The sequence below is a fragment of the Pygocentrus nattereri genome, chromosome 7, assembly GCF_015220715.1.
Source record: "Pygocentrus nattereri isolate fPygNat1 chromosome 7, fPygNat1.pri, whole genome shotgun sequence".
Lineage (NCBI taxonomy): Eukaryota > Metazoa > Chordata > Actinopteri > Characiformes > Serrasalmidae > Pygocentrus > Pygocentrus nattereri.
This window is the reverse complement of record NC_051217.1, coordinates 23,436,640-23,453,565: the sequence shown is the minus strand read 5'-3', so window position 1 is coordinate 23,453,565 and position 16,926 is coordinate 23,436,640. Positions and strand designations below refer to the sequence as shown.

Here is a 16,926-nt window from a genome sequence, read left to right as displayed (position 1 = left end):
TACTAAAAACTGGCAGCTGAGCTGGCAGTGCTTCAACGTCAACAGAGTCTTCAACTCTTCTGGGAAAGCTTTCCACAAGGGTTAGGAGTGTGTTTATGAGAATTTTTTATCGTTCTTTGAGAAGCACATTTGTGAGATCAGACACTGATGTTGGACGAGAAGGCCTGGCTCACAGTCTCCGCTCTAATTCATCCCAAAAGTGTTCTATCAGGTTGAGGTCAGGATTCTGTGCAAGTCAGTCAAGTTCTTCCACACCGAACTCGCTCATCCATGTCTTTATGGACCTTGCTTTGTACAATGGGGCGCAGTCATGTTGGAACAGGAAGGGGCCGTCCCCAAACTGTTCCCACAAAATCAGGAGCATGAAATTGTCCAAAATCTCTTGGTGCCGAAGCATTAAGAGCTGTTTTCACTGGAACTAAGGGGCCGAGCCCAACTCCTGAACAAACAAACCCACACCATAATCCCCCCTCCACCAAACTTTACACTTGGCACAACGCAGTCAGACAAGTACCATTCTCCTGGCAACCGCCAAACCCAAACTCGTCCATCGGATTGCCAGACAGAGAGGCGTGATTGGTCACTCCAGAGAACACGTCTCCACTGCTCTAGAGTCCAGTCGCGCACTTTACACCACTACATTCGACAGTTTGCATTGTGCTTGTTGATGTAAGACTTGGATGCAGCTGCTCAGCCATGGAAACCCATTCCATGAAGTTCTCTACGCTGTTCTTGAGCTGATCTGAAGGTCACATGAAGTTTGGAGGTCTGTAGTGATTGACTCTGCAGAAAGTTGGTGACCTCTGCGCACTATGCGCCTCAGCGTCCGCTGATCCCGCTCTGTCATTTTACATGGTATACCACTTTGTGGTTGAGTTGCTTTCGTTCCCAATCGCTTCTACTTTGTTATAATCCCACTGACAGTTGACTGTGGAATATTCAGTAATGAGGAAATTTCACGACTGGACTTGCGCAGGTGGCGTCCGATCACGGTACCATGCTGGAATTCACTGAGCTCCTGAGAGCGACCCATTCTTTCACTAATGTCTGTAGAAGCAGTCTGCAGGCCTAGGGGCTTGGTTCTATACATCTGTGGCCATGGAAGTGATTGAAACACCTGAATTCAATCATTTGGATGGGTGAGTGAATACTTTTGGAAATATAGCGTATAAACACATGTATGCATTTTCTTACTTGATGGCTGTGGCTTTGCTAATGGCCATCTGCTTCCTCTCATACTCCAGTAATAGCTCTTCCAAAGCAGCAGCATTTTCTGAAACACACATATTTACATGCAAATCATATCCTGCAACAGTTATCAGTTATCTGAACCACAAATCTTCACTGTAAGTACCACATTTAATTTAAAGACTAAATACCTTTCTTTTCTGTGATAAGTCGTACCAGCACACTGATAGTGTCTTCATTAGGATCCTCTATGATGTAAGGACAAGGGCTACCTGTACACAGACACACAAACACGTGCTTTAGTACCTCAGGGCGGTCTGGATTTAAAGGGCCCATATCATGAAAAACCAAGTGCGCTTTTTTGAAACAAAAGCATTTAGTGTAGTACATAAACACGGTTTCAGAATGTACTATTCATTAGTCTGTATATGCAAATTATGCTGGAAAAAATGACCCATTTTGAATTTACACTTTTTGTGACATCACAACCAATGTATTTACATAGGCCTGCCTGATGAGGGTACAGCAGTTTAGCCCTGCCCATTCATGCTGAAGTTATAAAGAGTGTTTCAACTGTGGTTTTTGAAAAAAGGTACAATGCAGGGCAGCCAATCAGAACAGAGCTCATTTAAATCAATCAGTCTTAAAGGCACAGTGACAAAAAAGCTGTTTAATTCTGAGGCATAAAAATCAATTATGTTCTTGGTACATAAACCCACATAAACGTCACAAGCGGAAAAATGGGATATGGGTCCTTTCATGATTTAGATGCACAGAAAAAAGCAAGATTCCCAAAAGGCTCTAAACTGTCACTGGAGCAGTTCCCCTCTTGTCACTGGGGTGGGATCCTCAAGGGTCCATCTCAGTGCCTTTAGTCAGGGAACATAACTGAACCATAATCCACTGAAATTATCTGTTCTAAGCTGTACTGACTCCACACACCTCGCCTCACCTCCAGGCTTTTATTCTACTGTTCTGTTTTAAAACATTCAGTTATGAAAAGGTACAAATATTAACATTTCACCTGGAAAAACTGATTTAAGCTTCACAATCAGACCTTAAAACCACTGTAAAACATTTGAGGGAACATTTACATTATTTGTAACTTGATGAAAAAGAAATGTACCTGAACAGAACCTTCATTTTTAACAGTGTATCAGGGAGCTTTTACAGGTGGACGTCTGGTTCCTATCACCACCATAGTGAACGATTCTGACTGTTAGTTTCTGAGGAACTCATCTCACACCAAACCACTCTGAATGACTCAGTTTACATCTTAACCTTTTAATTATACACATTTTTTAAATTTGGTGGAATTTCCCTTTAATAAATGCTGTTGTCACCACTAAACATTACATGTGACTCTATTCTGTCTCAAAAACAGGACTTCTGAAACAACAAAGACTCTGAGTGTTTCAAGGCACATTTTGCACATAGTGCCACTACCAATGGCTCCACCCACTTTCTGTGCCACCCTCCCAAAAGCATACGAGGGAGAGAAGACCACAAACTGCGCATTTAGGCTTGTGCACCAGTATAGCATGACACGGGGGCAGAATTTATCCCTGAAACTGGCACAAAAGGCAGAGTACATCATGCCCACTGTGTCTAAACATTTCTTAATATCTTCTCTGTCATTTTCCAAAAATAAATGTCATAATTTGCCATTCTGTTCATCGTTATTAGTCACCACAACACAGCATTTAGTGACACAATTCATATTAAACTGCAGACAGTACAGGACACTCATGCACACACATGCCACAGTAGTCTCTACAGTAACTGGGTGTTTCCCACAATTCCAGAGTGGGAAAGGGGGGCGGGGTGGTGGGTTTGTCACTGAGAATAGCTCACTCAGCTTTCTTTTCTATTCATCCCAGTTTAACACTGGCACCCACGGCTGCCATTGTTATTCTAATCGTCTCAGATCTATTGTCTCTTGGTGAGATCCATGCACTCATTGTGTGGCTTACACGTCCACACACATTAATACAGTGGCAGTGAATATATTGGTCTATTTGGTCTATATGCAGTAGTGGACAGTAACTGAGTAAATGTAATTAGTTTCTGTACTTAAGTATTTTTTTTGTGTATCTGTACTGAAGTTTCTCCGTTATTGGGTGACTTTACTTTCACTCCACTACATTTCAAAGTCTAATATCTGACTTTTTCCTCCACTACATTTTGAGAAATCTGTCATTTCTTTTGGTTTCTGTATGTATAAAAACGTAACACGTCAAAACGAAAGAAGCACAAAGCCAGAGCACCAATCAGGGCACAGTGGTCACTTTGTTTAGAGCTGGTTTTGACCTGTTGGTCATACTGACCCAGTGCAGCACACGGTTCAGCGTCAGCACAGCAGCATAAAAGTTTGGGAGAGTCTGTTCAACATAAATGATGAACTAACCTGACTTTGTGTAAATAGAGCACAATATAGAAATATGTCCACATATGCAGTCGTGACTGACGCGCCTTTTTTCTGAATTTCTACAAACACCATTTCATTTTATAGTAAATTAGTTTGGGCTGGTTTATGTTCATGAACAGAGACCTACAGATCAACATAGTAAAGGAGCTCATTTGTGATCCTGAGTTTAAAGCCAGTATTTATTAAACTGTTCTATTGTTCTCCCTGATGGAAACTGTTTACCTTCAGTGTTTTGTGCTTATGATCAATTTAATAGACGTCAGCGTCACTAATTAATGACATTCTATAAAAAGACTGGTTTACCAAGAGAGACACTGGAGGATTTTCACCTAAAATGAGTTCATGAAGCGAGTCTTGTTATAAAAATGATAAAAATGATAACAGATATAATAATGACAACATCAGAGCCATAATTAATCTTTTAGTACTTTTAATTTTGATACTTAAGTACATTTGAAGGTAAATACTTTAGTACTTTTACTCAAGTGGAGGTCTAAAGGGAGGAACTTCTACTTTTACTGGAATAATATTTTACCTTGTGGGGTCTCTACTTTAACTCATGATTTGTGTACTTCATCCACCACTTTCTATATGTATTACAGGGCCAAGTGTTTTAACTATAAAATACAAAGTACAAAAACAAAAGCAGTCAACTCTAAAACAGTCATGTCAAATTTGTAATAGTCCAAAATCTATGTTTAAAATCTAAAACAGTCCTAAGACTATGTGTAAACTCTGCAATGGTTATGTTTTAGCTGTAAAATAGTGTGGAGACTCTACAACACAATTTTAACTCTACAATAATATAAATTTTTCAGTCCAACTCTTAAGTCTATGTTGCAACTTAAGTATGTTTTGGCTCTAAAACGGTGATGTTAATGCTGTAAAATAGTCTTGAGGTTGACAGTACAACTCAAAAAGTCATGCTCCAACTGTAGAATAGTCCAAAAACTGTTTTAAAATAGTCATGTTTGAATCTTAAAATTATGCTTCAACTCTAAAATAGACAAGTTTAAACTGAAGTAGTTTGACGCTTACGTTTCAACTCTAAAGTCATGTTTAAACTCTCAAGTAGTCTGAGATTTATGATTCAACTCTAAAATAGTCCTGTTTATACATTTAAATTATAAAACTATTTCAACTGTAAAATAATCTTGTTTAAAACTGTAAACCAGTCTTAAGACGTATGTTTTAACTCTAAAATAGTCATGTTTAAAATGTAAAATAATTTGAAGCATATGATTCAACTCTAAAATAGTTACGTTTAAACAGTAAAACAGTCAGAAAATTATTTCAACTGTAAAATAGTTGTAAAGTTTCTGTTTCAGCTGTAAAATAGTCTGAAGGTTATGTTTCAACTTAACAATAGTCAAGTTTTAACTCTACAACAGTCCAAAAATCATCAGGAGACACTCAAATTCCAAAGTCACATGAGGAGATGCTCGGCTATAATCCAAACCAGAACCACCCCACCTCAGCACAGCCGGTTTCCCCACAGCGCTTCATCAAGTTGGCACACGCCACAACAAACACAGAGCCTCTCCAGCAACGGCTTGTCTCCAGGGACGGTGAAATTGCTGCCACCACAGTGCCTTCACTGCAGAAGATTGAGAGTCAGTAGCAGTTCAAAACAAGGCTGAGGACCAAACCTTGAGCAGCACACTCCTGATGATCTAACAAAACCAATGGGCCTTTAGGTATATTTTTCTTCAACACTCAATTACATGTTCAAAGTATCTTCCTGGTATGAAGAGCAGCTTTTATAACAATGATCTGTCAGAAGACCTATTTGCATTTATAATCACTCCAACTGGTTTCCTGATATATTTAATCTGCAACGAGAAATTGTCAAACGCTAAAAACTCATGAAGCTGAAGTCGGTTCTCATTCACCAGCTTCTTGTTTGAATTTTCCCGTTCCACCTTAAATGGTGCAGCAGTTACATTCTGGCACCTCAGGCACCATTTAAGGTGAAATGAGAAAATTTGAACTAGAAGCTGGCGAATGAGAAACTTACATGAGCTTCATAAAAAGTTGAATGTTGACAGACATTTTACAAGAAACTGTTCTACTTTCATGGAAAAGTTTCCTGCTGGAGATGCGAGAAAAGCCACTATCGCTGAGCTTAAAGCTTAAAGGGCGCAGTTGTGGGCTGGAGGTTAGGGAACCAGCCCTATGACTGGAAGGTCGCCAGTTCGATCCCCTTGACTGATAGTCCATGACTGAAGTGCCCTTGAGCAAGGCACCCAACCAATTGCTCCCCGCAAGTGTGCTTACTGCCCCCTAGTGTGCGTGTTCACTAGAGTGCATGTATGTGGATGTTTCACTGCACGGATGGGTTAAATGCAGACCAATTTCACAGTGTGCAAACACAGTGACAAATGGTTGTAAGTTCATAAAGCAAAGTAAGTCTGCATTTTTGTTTATTTTTAGACTAATGGACTCCTAGCTAGTACTACTGCTAATACTACTACTATTAATATTAGTAGTATTCCTCTAAGGTGGGGAGGGGGCGCCCTGTTCGGCTGCTACGGCTTGTGATAGTTTCGGATATTTAATGGCTTATAACTCGGAGAATTTGCACAGTTTCACAGCGAATCTGCAGCACATACATTCCAAGTCAGTATACAACTGTCAAAACATAACGGATTTCAGAAGATCAAGCAAATTGGGACTCGTAGATGCAACCACTCTGGACCTTCTACGCAGCCTCGGACTGCTACGTTGGCTACATCCAGCGGCCTGTAAAGCAGCAGAGCCTCATACCATAGCATGGAGGGGCTAACAGTATTCCGGTCGGACAGGATCAGTATATTCACCAACAACAACTGGTGTAATAACGCAGTGAAAATCTCGAGACACTGCTCTTCTGATGTGGAGCTACTGACTATAAAATGTAGGCCTGTTTATATGCCCAGAGAATTCAATATAATCCTCATTATAGCTGTGTACATCCCCCCAGCGCAAACAGCAGAGAAGCCTTGAATGTTCTGTACCATTCCATCAGCGAGCTGCAGTCCAAATATCCAGAGGGAGCTTTCATTGTGGCAGGGGACTTTTATCAGGCCAATCTGAAAACTGTTCTTCCCCAGTTCCATCAGTATGTGAACTTTGCAACCAGAGGAAAGAAGACGCTAGATCTGGCTTACAGTAACCTCAAAAAGGCATTCAAAGCAGCACCCCACCCCCACCTTGGCTCCTCAGACCATCTCTCTGTGATGCTAATTCCAGCATACAAGCCCCTACTGATCAGGAAAAAAGCCACCATGAGGCAGGTGAGGGTCTGGCCTGCAGGAGCCATGGAAAGACTACAAGACTGCTTCGAGTGCACAGACTGGGACATGTTCAAGGCAGCAGCCACTGAAAATCATCACACACGGGTGTATGAGTACACTGAGTCAGTGTCTGCATACATCCAGAAGTGCATGGAGGATGTGAGTGTGATTAAAAACACCTTCACACGGGCCAATGAGAAACCTTGGAGAAATCCGGTGATGTTGTGGCACTCAGAACAGCAAGGGGAGAGTAAACACTCGGAAAGTGGCGCACCCCGACGACATACCCGGGCAGGTGCTTAAGGAATGTGCCGATCAGCTGGCTGGGCCAACATGCCTAAAGACTGACACAATCATACTGGTGCTAAAAAAAAAACCACTCCCTCAAATCTCCTCCCTTAATGACTACCCATATCAGTTCGCTTACTGCCCAAATCGCTCCACAGAGGATGCCATCTCCTCTGCACTTCACCTGAGAATACACCTGAGAATACACATGTGCTCATGCTGTTTCTGGACTTCAGCTCAGCGTTGAATACAATCATCCCACAACATCTGATAAGCAAACTGGCCTCCCTTGGCTTCAGCACACACCTATGTAACTGGCTGCTAAACTTTCTAACAAATAGACCTCAGTCTGTGCAACAACATCTCAAGTGTCATCTTTCTGAGCACTGGCTTCCCTCAAGGCTGTGTCCTGAGCCCACTGCTCTTCACCCTGATGACCCACGACTGCAGCGCCAGGTCCACCACCAACCACATTGTGAAATTTGCAGACGACACAGCAGTAGTGAGCCTAATCCAGGATGACAATGACCTGCACTACAGAGAGGAGATGAACCATCTGGTTAACTGGTGTGAAACCAACAACCTGGTCCTGAATGTCGAGAAAACCAAAGAGATCATTGTCAACTTCAGGAGGCGCCAACCCAACCACACACCACTCTTCATCAAGGACACAGCAGTGGAGCAATACAAAGTTCCTGGGGGTGCAGATGATGGACACTTTGACCTGGTCCACCCACACTGAAGCTCTGGTCAAAAGAGCTCAGCAGTGCATGCACTTCCTGAGACGGATGAAAAGAGCACAACTCCCCCCTCTGATTCTCACCACCTTCTTAAAGTCTGTCTAAGTCCAAGTCTAGTATAATAACTCTGTAGGTAGTTTGACCAGAGGAGGATGGGTCCCCCCTTGTGAGCCTTGGTTCCTCCCAAGATTTCTTCCTCAGCTCTGAGGGACTTTTTCCTTGCCACTGTCGCCCCTGGCTTGCTCACCTGGGGGTTTTGCATTCATCTTAAAACTTTGTCTTCACTGGAATTCTGTGAAGCTGCTTTGTGATGACATCAGTTGTAAAAAGCGCTACGCAAATAAATTTGACTTGACTAAACTAGTACATACTGAGACATATTTACAGCCAAGATGGTGAAACATTACCTCAGTAAAATTGAAGTTGATAGATTTCTGCTGAAAGCTTGATAAAATGGCTCTTCTTAACATTTGGGTTGCTGAAGTCTGGGATACAGCAAGTGGCACCTAGCATGGTCATTAATATTGTCAATGATATTGCAGCCTGCTTATAAATAAGACCATATAAAATTATTGCAAATCAACACTGAAAACATGCTGTTTCGTAATAAAACGTTCTAAGAAGCTGAATTTCCCACAGACCGACATGGAGAGGTGCATCTCCGAGTATCTTCTTACTAGGCTTCCCGTCAGCCGCTCTGAGTGGTCTGAAATCCCTCCATTTTCTTCTACACTTTACTGCATGAATGGATCACTGCATTAGAAAAGTGCTTTCAAGAAAAGTGCTTTTCTCCACACGGAGCCCACCTTCAGCTCTCTGCTGTTAGAATCGACCTTTTCCCTCCTCCTCTTCTCCTTTACCTTTAGCTCTACAGGCTATTTTCCCATCTTCTTCTAGTTCCTCTACATCACACACAGACAAACTGCTGGACAGCGTCTGCCAGCATGGGGCTGCAATGATTAGTCGATGTGCTGCTTAGCTGTTGGTCATGGAAAAAGTCGATACGCTGTTTCGCTGAAAACAAAAGCGTTCTGTGATGTTCTGTAAGGTTGAAATGATTTTACAGACATTCTCATTCTTTTATACACTATATTGCCAAAAGTATTTGTTCATCTGCCTTCACATGCATATGAACTTGAGTCACACCCCATTCTTAATCCATAGGGTTTATCCATGTCGGCTCACCCTTTGCAGCTATAACAGCTTCCACTCTTCTGGGAAGGCTTTCCACAAGGGTTAGGAGTGTGTTTATGGGGACCGTTATTCCAGAAGCACATTTGTGAGGTCAGACACATGATGTTGAATGAGAAGGCCTGGCTCGTAGTCTCCACTCTAATTCATCCCAAAGGTGTTCTATCGGGTTGAGGTCAGGTGCAGGCCAGTCAAGTTCTTCCACACCAAACTCGCTCATCCATGTCTTTATGGACCTGCTTTGTGCACTGGTGCGCAGTCATGTTGGAACAGGAAGGGGCCGTCCCCAAACTGTTCCCACAAATTTGGGAGCATGAAATTGTCCAAAATCTCTTGGTGCTGAAGCATTAAGAGTTCCTCTCACTGGAATTAAGGGGCCGAGCCCAACTCCTGAAAAACACCCCCAAACCATAATCCCCCCTTTACATTTGGCACAATGCAGTCAGACAAGTACCGTTCTCCTGGCAACCGCCAAACCCAGAATTGTCCATTGGATTTCCAGATGGAGAAGCGTGATTGGTCACTCCAGAGAACACATCTCCACTGCTCTAGAGTCCACTGGCAGTGCTTTACACCACTGCATTCCACGCTTTGCATTTCGCTTGGTGATGTAAGGCCTGGATGCATGGTTGCTCATGTTCTTAGAGAATTTCTCCTTTTAAGTCTTAATTCCTCTCAGTGGTTCTTGTTCATGCTCTTAAGTAGTATTTCCTTTTATGCCTTGGTTCCTCTCAGTGGTTTTTCCCTCATGCTCTATGCAAGTTTTTCCTTCCCACTGTCATGCTTGGCTCTCTCATTAAAGGCTTGCACATGGATTTCTGGAAAGTTGCTTTGTGACAACTGCAGTTGTGAAAAGAGCAACACAAATAAATTTGATCTGAATGACACATTGTGTCCCTGTACCATCAGAGAATGAATCACTTCTTCGACAGCAGAAGATATAATGATTCAGTGAGTCGTTTCTTCGCATAACAGTGCACATGTCAGAGAAATAATCATTAGTTGAGCTGCCAATGCCTGTTCTTCTTTGAACTTAGTGGCTCCACTCTCCTCTGAGTGTCCTCTTCTACTCCACACACACCCCACAGAGGCCTGGATTGGACTCAAACCCACAGGCATGAGCACTTGCAGCTCGGATACGTAACTTGCTACAACCTCCACAGCCTGTTATTAGAACCTGTGCACTGAACATGTCACTCAATACCTCATCGTGGCAGTAAAAACTACACTGTAATCAAAAAGATATAACCTCTCTCTCTCTCTCTCTCTCTGCAGGTCTTAAAGCGATAGTTCAACAAAACACAACTTAGCTGTGAGGTTAGTGTTAATAAACACTAATGTTTATTTAATGTTATGGAGGCTAACATCCGACCAATTTCTGACTTTTTATAAACAAACGATACTGTTATCTACAGCAACAAAGGTAATATTACACCCATCAGGCATGACATTATTATCCATTAGACACTCCTACCTTGTCGGTCCACCTTGTGGATGTAAAGTCAGAGATGACAGCTCATCTGCTGCTGCATAGTTTTTGTTGGTCATCCTCTAGTCCTTCATCAGTGGTCACAGGACGCTGCCAACAGGACGCTGTTGGCTCGATATTTTTGGTTGGTGGACTATTCTCAGTCCAGCAGTGACATTGAGGTGTTTAAAACTCCAGCAGCACTGCTGTGTCTGATCCACTCAGACCAGCGCAACACACACTGACACACCACCACCACATCAGTGTTACTGCAGTGCTGAGAATGACCCACCACCCAGATAGTATCTGCTCTGTGAGGGTCCATGGGGGTCCTGACCACTGAAGAACACGGTAAAAGTGGGTAACAAAGTATCAGAGAAACAGATGGACTACAGTCTGTAACTGTAGAAGTACAAAGTGCTCCTATACAGTAAGTGGAGCTGATAAAATGGACAATGAGTGTAGAAACAAGGAATGTTATGCCTGATTGGTGAGTATTAAAATATTACACAAGTAATCCATGCTAATTGGTGGGGGATAACCTTCCAATACCTGATAGCTACATTAGCCTCGTAGCTCCAGTGCAAAACTAAAAAAGCAAACTCTGGACACCAAACACATCTGGGCTGAGCCATGTCATTCTGGGGATGGGGAAGAAGCAGGTTTGCCTGAATTATTGCTTTAATAAGGCCTCTGCACAGGAGCTGAGAGGGACTAGAGCCAAAAATCAACACAGCAGAACAGCAGAGTCCTGTACACATGGCCAAGAAGCCTGGTGACTGAATTATTGATCAGGAAAAGGAGAGACGGAGTGTCGTGTTGCTCAGTTACAGAATGAAGTGTGCAGTTCACTTCACCCATACTATGCACAGCAAAGAAACACCACAACATTCCTCCAGATATCTGATTAGGACCATGGGTTCATTACAATAAGAGCTGAAGTACCAATCAGAAGTTCAGATGCACCTGATTGAAGGTGATTATCATTTAATGAAACCCCCCCTGTGAATTTCCTCCACTGTGGGACTAATGAAGGATTATCTTAGCTTATTGATCTAAAGGCTTTTGCTTGTACACCCTAATGACCCCCAAGTCCACTTATCACACCTGTGTAGTTTTATGAACCAAAAACAGTCAATTTTATTTTTACACGACCGTGTTGCTGTGCTTCCGGCGCCACTCGAGGTGGATGTCTGTTTCAGTAGCTCCGTGTCTGCGTCTTTTTTTGTAAACAGAGTCTTTTTACCACTTTTTCTTTCTTTTCTGGATATTTAGGCAGGGTCTAAAGCTGTTACACAACTTTTTCTTGTAAACACAGCTAATCTGTCTCATATGCCATCTAAATATGTAAACAGATATGCTTTTATACTTTATTTTATTTCTCTTGTACTTTAACTTATGTCTAGATTTATTTCTATTTTCCTGCATAGTTTATGCAAGTTTATGTGTAATGACAGCACTGTGAGAAAGCTTTAGGCTTCTAAGCTAATTTTTTAACAATGTACCTCAGCAGTGAGTTTATCACAATATACATTAGAATAAATTCATATTCATAATTCAAAAACATAAAAATAATAATATCTATCTATCTATCTATCTATCTATCTATCTATCTATCTATCTATCTATCTATCTATCTATCTATCTATCTATCTATCTATCTATCTATCTATCTATCTATCTATCTATCTATCTATCTATCTATCTCCCCTGAGAATTAAACTGGCTGTTTTTGTTAATGTGCATTTAGGACTATATCGCTGTTGTTGGAACAAAACCACAAACAAAACAAAGCTTTTCAGTTTTTCAGGACTAAAAAACTGGGCCAAAATGATTTGGAACAAACTCTGGTTCCATTGACTTACATTAAAAGTAAAGTAGTTTTTTTCCTTCTCCTGTAAAGTTACCGTTTTGGAGATACAAGGTTTTATTCCAACAACAGCGATACGTAAACGCTTTCTGTTCTGTTCTGAATTGCTGCACTGTAATTTTCCTCATTTAAAGCAGTGGTCAATGAAACACCCCTTATAACTTCAGCATGAATGGGTGGGGCTAAACCTCGGTAGGCTGAATATTAGCATTGTTTTGCATAATTTCCATATGGGATGTATGGAGAGTAAACAGTATGTTTTGGAACAATATTTACTACATCAAATTCCTATTTTAAAGAAGCAAGGAAATGTAGCCCACTTAAAGACTTCAGATATACTTTTCGGTGGATATAAAGGCTTAAGAGTAAAGGAGTGGAGCTACTTTGTAGAATCTAAAACAGAAAACTGCAACGCTGTTTTGGTCACTGTGTAATTCTGCATGTGGTATTTCATATAATAATAAAGAAAAGCCCTTCGATGAGCACAGACAACCTTTTGAATCATCCTCCACACTTACAGACGATGGTGCTTCAAGGGTTCTTTAGTAAAGAAAATGCCTCTTTATAGAACCACGAACGCTCAAAGAACCCTTATGATTGACAGTTTCTGTGCATCATGAAAGGGTTCTTCAGATTGATGGAAATTTTGGTTTATTTGGTTCTATATTAAACCTTTTCGAAAAGGCTTGACTGTGACAACAGAAGAGTTTTGGTGATATCTAGAACCCTTTTCAAAAACCACACTCTGCATCAGCATGAAGAACCATTTCATGATACAAAGAAACCACAAAGAAACCTTTAACCATGCAAAGGGTTCTTTGAGCGTTCATGGTTCTATATAGAACAACACATTGTAACAGTAGAATTGCTTTTTGGTGCTTTACAGAACCCTTTCCAACAAGGTTCTATATAGAACCATCTGTAGCACGTTCTCCATCAATCTGAAGAACCGTTTCATGATGCACAGAACCCTTTAATCATGCAAAGGAGCGCAGTTCTATGGGTTATTCAGTGGTGCGGGAGTTTTTGTTCAGTAGCAATACTTCTACTTGAATGCAGGTTAATGCTACGCCACTTTTATGCATGTGCACTATATTGCCATCAGATAACTGCAAAACTCAGATTATGATCGGACGATTAAGTGCATGTAAACACACTCACTGATAAAAGAAAGCATGCAATGTTATTCCTGTAATGTTAGACTTTTTAGAGGTAAAATTCGAGAAGAGAACAAGGCCGAAACCAGCAGTCTGCCCAGGGGTTACACACCCATCCACTGCACTGTGTTCTTAGTGGTCATAAACGTTCAAGTCACTGACTGAGCGATTGCTGATGCCAAACTGTCTGACTTAAAGACTAAAGAGATTTTTATTCCTGTAAAAATTTTTTAATAAGCAACTTCAGAGAGGAGTGTGTACGCTATGTTACTGATGCACTAATGTGATACTTGGCCACATGCTGATCTGTTATTGTTTTGTATTAGTCTATATTGTTTCTGTATATTTATGTCAAGTGGGCATCCTTCCCTCCATCCATCCCTGCCTTTTTTATTTCCTCCTGAGTTACATTAAGACATATGAGATTTTGCCACACTATAGTTTTCTATGTCTTCTGAGGTGCTTATACAATGAGACCACAGTCTAGAAACATTGAGTCATTTCTCAACTGTAAAAACACCACATAACCGGGCTAAAATCCCTGAATCACGTTGAAACCTGGTGCATTAGAGTAGGAAAATGTGCCAAATGTACCTGGCTCTGTCCTGTGAGGAGGCCCTCTGGTCTAAATGAGCATTGAACTATGTATTGATTGCAATATATCGTGCTGCACTTATATATTGTATTTTATTGTATTGTACTGTGTATTGTAGTTTATAGTATTGTTTTGGAGTGGATATATTGGGCAAAGAATGTTGGAGATGGAGCTGCCGGGTGCCAGGTGACGCAAGTGGCTACGCTAACCTAGCTAACGTTAGCATATGTGCTTAGAAACTCTCCAACCAATCAGTCATCTGTAGAGCTTTTACATCAGCTTTTGGTATCAGCTCAGCTCACTTGGAACATAAACAGTGGTGGTACCAAGAATAGTACCCGGTACCAGATTTGCCCACAACGTGTTTATGTGCACTCGGGTAATCAGACAATGGGAAAACTCGGAGTCGACATCAGGAAGTAACTGGGTTTCTGCTTTACAACCGGCCAACTGACTCAAACGTCATGCTGCCACTTAAAAATTAAATAAATACTGCACCACTTTAGCTGAAAATATTTAAATAAATCATCTAGAAGATGAAGAATATTTAAATCTTTCATTTCATCAAGCATGTATTTGGTTGTCACTCAAAGTGTTCTGCTGCGTCTCGCAGCGACGCTGCTCGCTTATTTCTGGTACAGCAGTCTGTTTTCCCCCCATAGTCGGTCTGAGGAATCCGAAAGAAATCTGAGTGAGAGTTTACAGCATTGAGAAATCTGATTACTGAGCTAAAATCCAGCCTCTTTATCAGATTTCTGGACCTTACTCTGATCTAAGAAATCTGAGTGAGAGTTTACATGACCATTCGAATAATCAGATAACTGCAGAAATCTGATTGTGACTGGATTACTGAACGCATGTAAACGCACTCATTGATAAAAGAATGTATGTAAGGTTATTGCTGACACATTAAACTTTGTAGAGATAATATTAGAGAAGAGAACAAAGTCAGAGGTGGTACCAAAAATAGTACTTAGTACCAGGTACCAGATTTGTCTAGTGGAAAACCAAAGTCGCAACACAAAAGAAGCAAAAATGTACAAAATAGTACAAATTTTCCAATTTCAACTTTTGAAGGCATGAAGGTATGAACTTTTTGAGATTGTCTGCCTAAAGGTGATGAGATTTTAACCTGTTAAGCATTTTCCAAATTATGAGTACGGCTGTTTTTCCGGAGTTCATCCCCACAAAGATCAGTATCACTTTAAGAGCGCACACAAATGCACACTCACTGGCGTTCCGGCCAGAAGAGGGAAGAAAAAGCCCTTTTTCCACATGGCCTTCCTGACATCATCACCCTGTAATGTGGAATCAGCCTCAGCTGCAGCTGTGGGAGGAACGTCCCGTCGTACAATCACTTCTTATTCATCATTACTCACATACACAGTCTCACCCAAGTCACACAGACACTTGAGGGGAGCTCAGTTCCTCATTCACCATGAAAAAGCAGTATTTTATGCCCTGATCATGTATTGAGAGGCTTTTAACCACAAAACCCGAGCCTTAGGCATCTCTGCTTGTTCCTCATGTGCCTCTCAGAACAATGAACGCCGTTGACTTTCACTTCCTAGAGACAGCAAATATATACAAATACTGCAAACATAGAAAAACAGAAAAGTATTTCCGATTTGATGTTTCCATTTCCCATGTATGCATTTCCTGGAAAACACTTGCAGTTGGTAAATCTACATTTGCAAATATTCTCAGTGCAGTTTGTATGTACACAGTGAAGTATGTGTATACACACTTGTGTGTCCACATCTGTATCTGGTCAGTTAAGAATAATGTGCAATTTTGATTGAATGTAAATGTGCAATGTGGTATAAAGTAATGCGTTCATGTTTTTCCTTTTCTGTAACAAAGTAGTAACACTTCACAGTTTAAACATCTGTAATGGCATTACAGTTACTGCCTTAAAGAGAATTACCCACATGCCTCAAAGAGAGCAATACTAACTATATGCGATTCATTTAAATCTTATCCCTAATATTAGTGTCTGTTCTTGTACAGTATATTGCCAAAAGTATTCAGTCACCCATCCAAATAATTGAATTCAGGTGTTCCAATCACTTCTATGGCCACAGGTGTATAAACCCAAGCCCCTAGGCCTGCAGACTGCTTCTACACACATTAGTGAAAGAATGGGTCGCTCTCAGGATCTCAGTGAATTCCAGCGTGGTACCGTGATCGGACGCCACCTGTGCAACAAGTCCAGTCGTGAAATTTCCTCACTACTAAATATTCCACAGTCAACTGTCAGTGGGATTATAACAAAGTGGAAGTGATTGGGAACGACAGCAACTCAGCCACGTAAAATGACAGAGTGGGGTCAGCGGATGCTGAGGCGCATAGTGCACAGAGGTCACCAACTTTCTGCAGAGTCAATCGCTATGTCAAATGTGTTTCTGGAAGAATGGTCAATAATTCCAATAAACACACTCCTAATCCTTGTGGAAAGCCTTCCCAGAAGAGTTGAAGCTGGTATAGCTGCAAAGGGTGGCCGACATCATATTAATCCTATGGATTAAGAATGGGATGTCACTCAAGTTCATATGCGTGTGAAGGCAGACGAGCGAATACTTTTGGAAATACAGTGTATTTTAAACTCTGGGAATGAGAATAATAATCAATAATCACTTTTTACAACATAGAGTAGTTTTGCACTGTGTAGTGTGTTTTGTAATTGGCGTAGTGTAATGGTGAATTTACTCTCTCGTCATGGCCCA

General features: G+C 41.2%; 1 protein-coding gene across 1 annotated transcript in view; it reads right to left on the bottom strand.

The window, feature by feature from the left end:
* relt (RELT TNF receptor) overlaps nt 1–16,926 on the bottom strand; it is a 66,540-nt gene that overhangs the window by 8,437 nt on the left and 41,177 nt on the right. Inside the window, exons 7-8 of the mRNA XM_017704119.2 lie at nt 1,380–1,460; nt 1,195–1,273 (exon numbers count right to left, since the gene is read on the bottom strand). Of these exons, the coding sequence (XP_017559608.1) occupies nt 1,195–1,273; nt 1,380–1,460 (160 nt within the window). The remainder of the gene's footprint in view (nt 1–1,194; nt 1,274–1,379; nt 1,461–16,926) is intronic.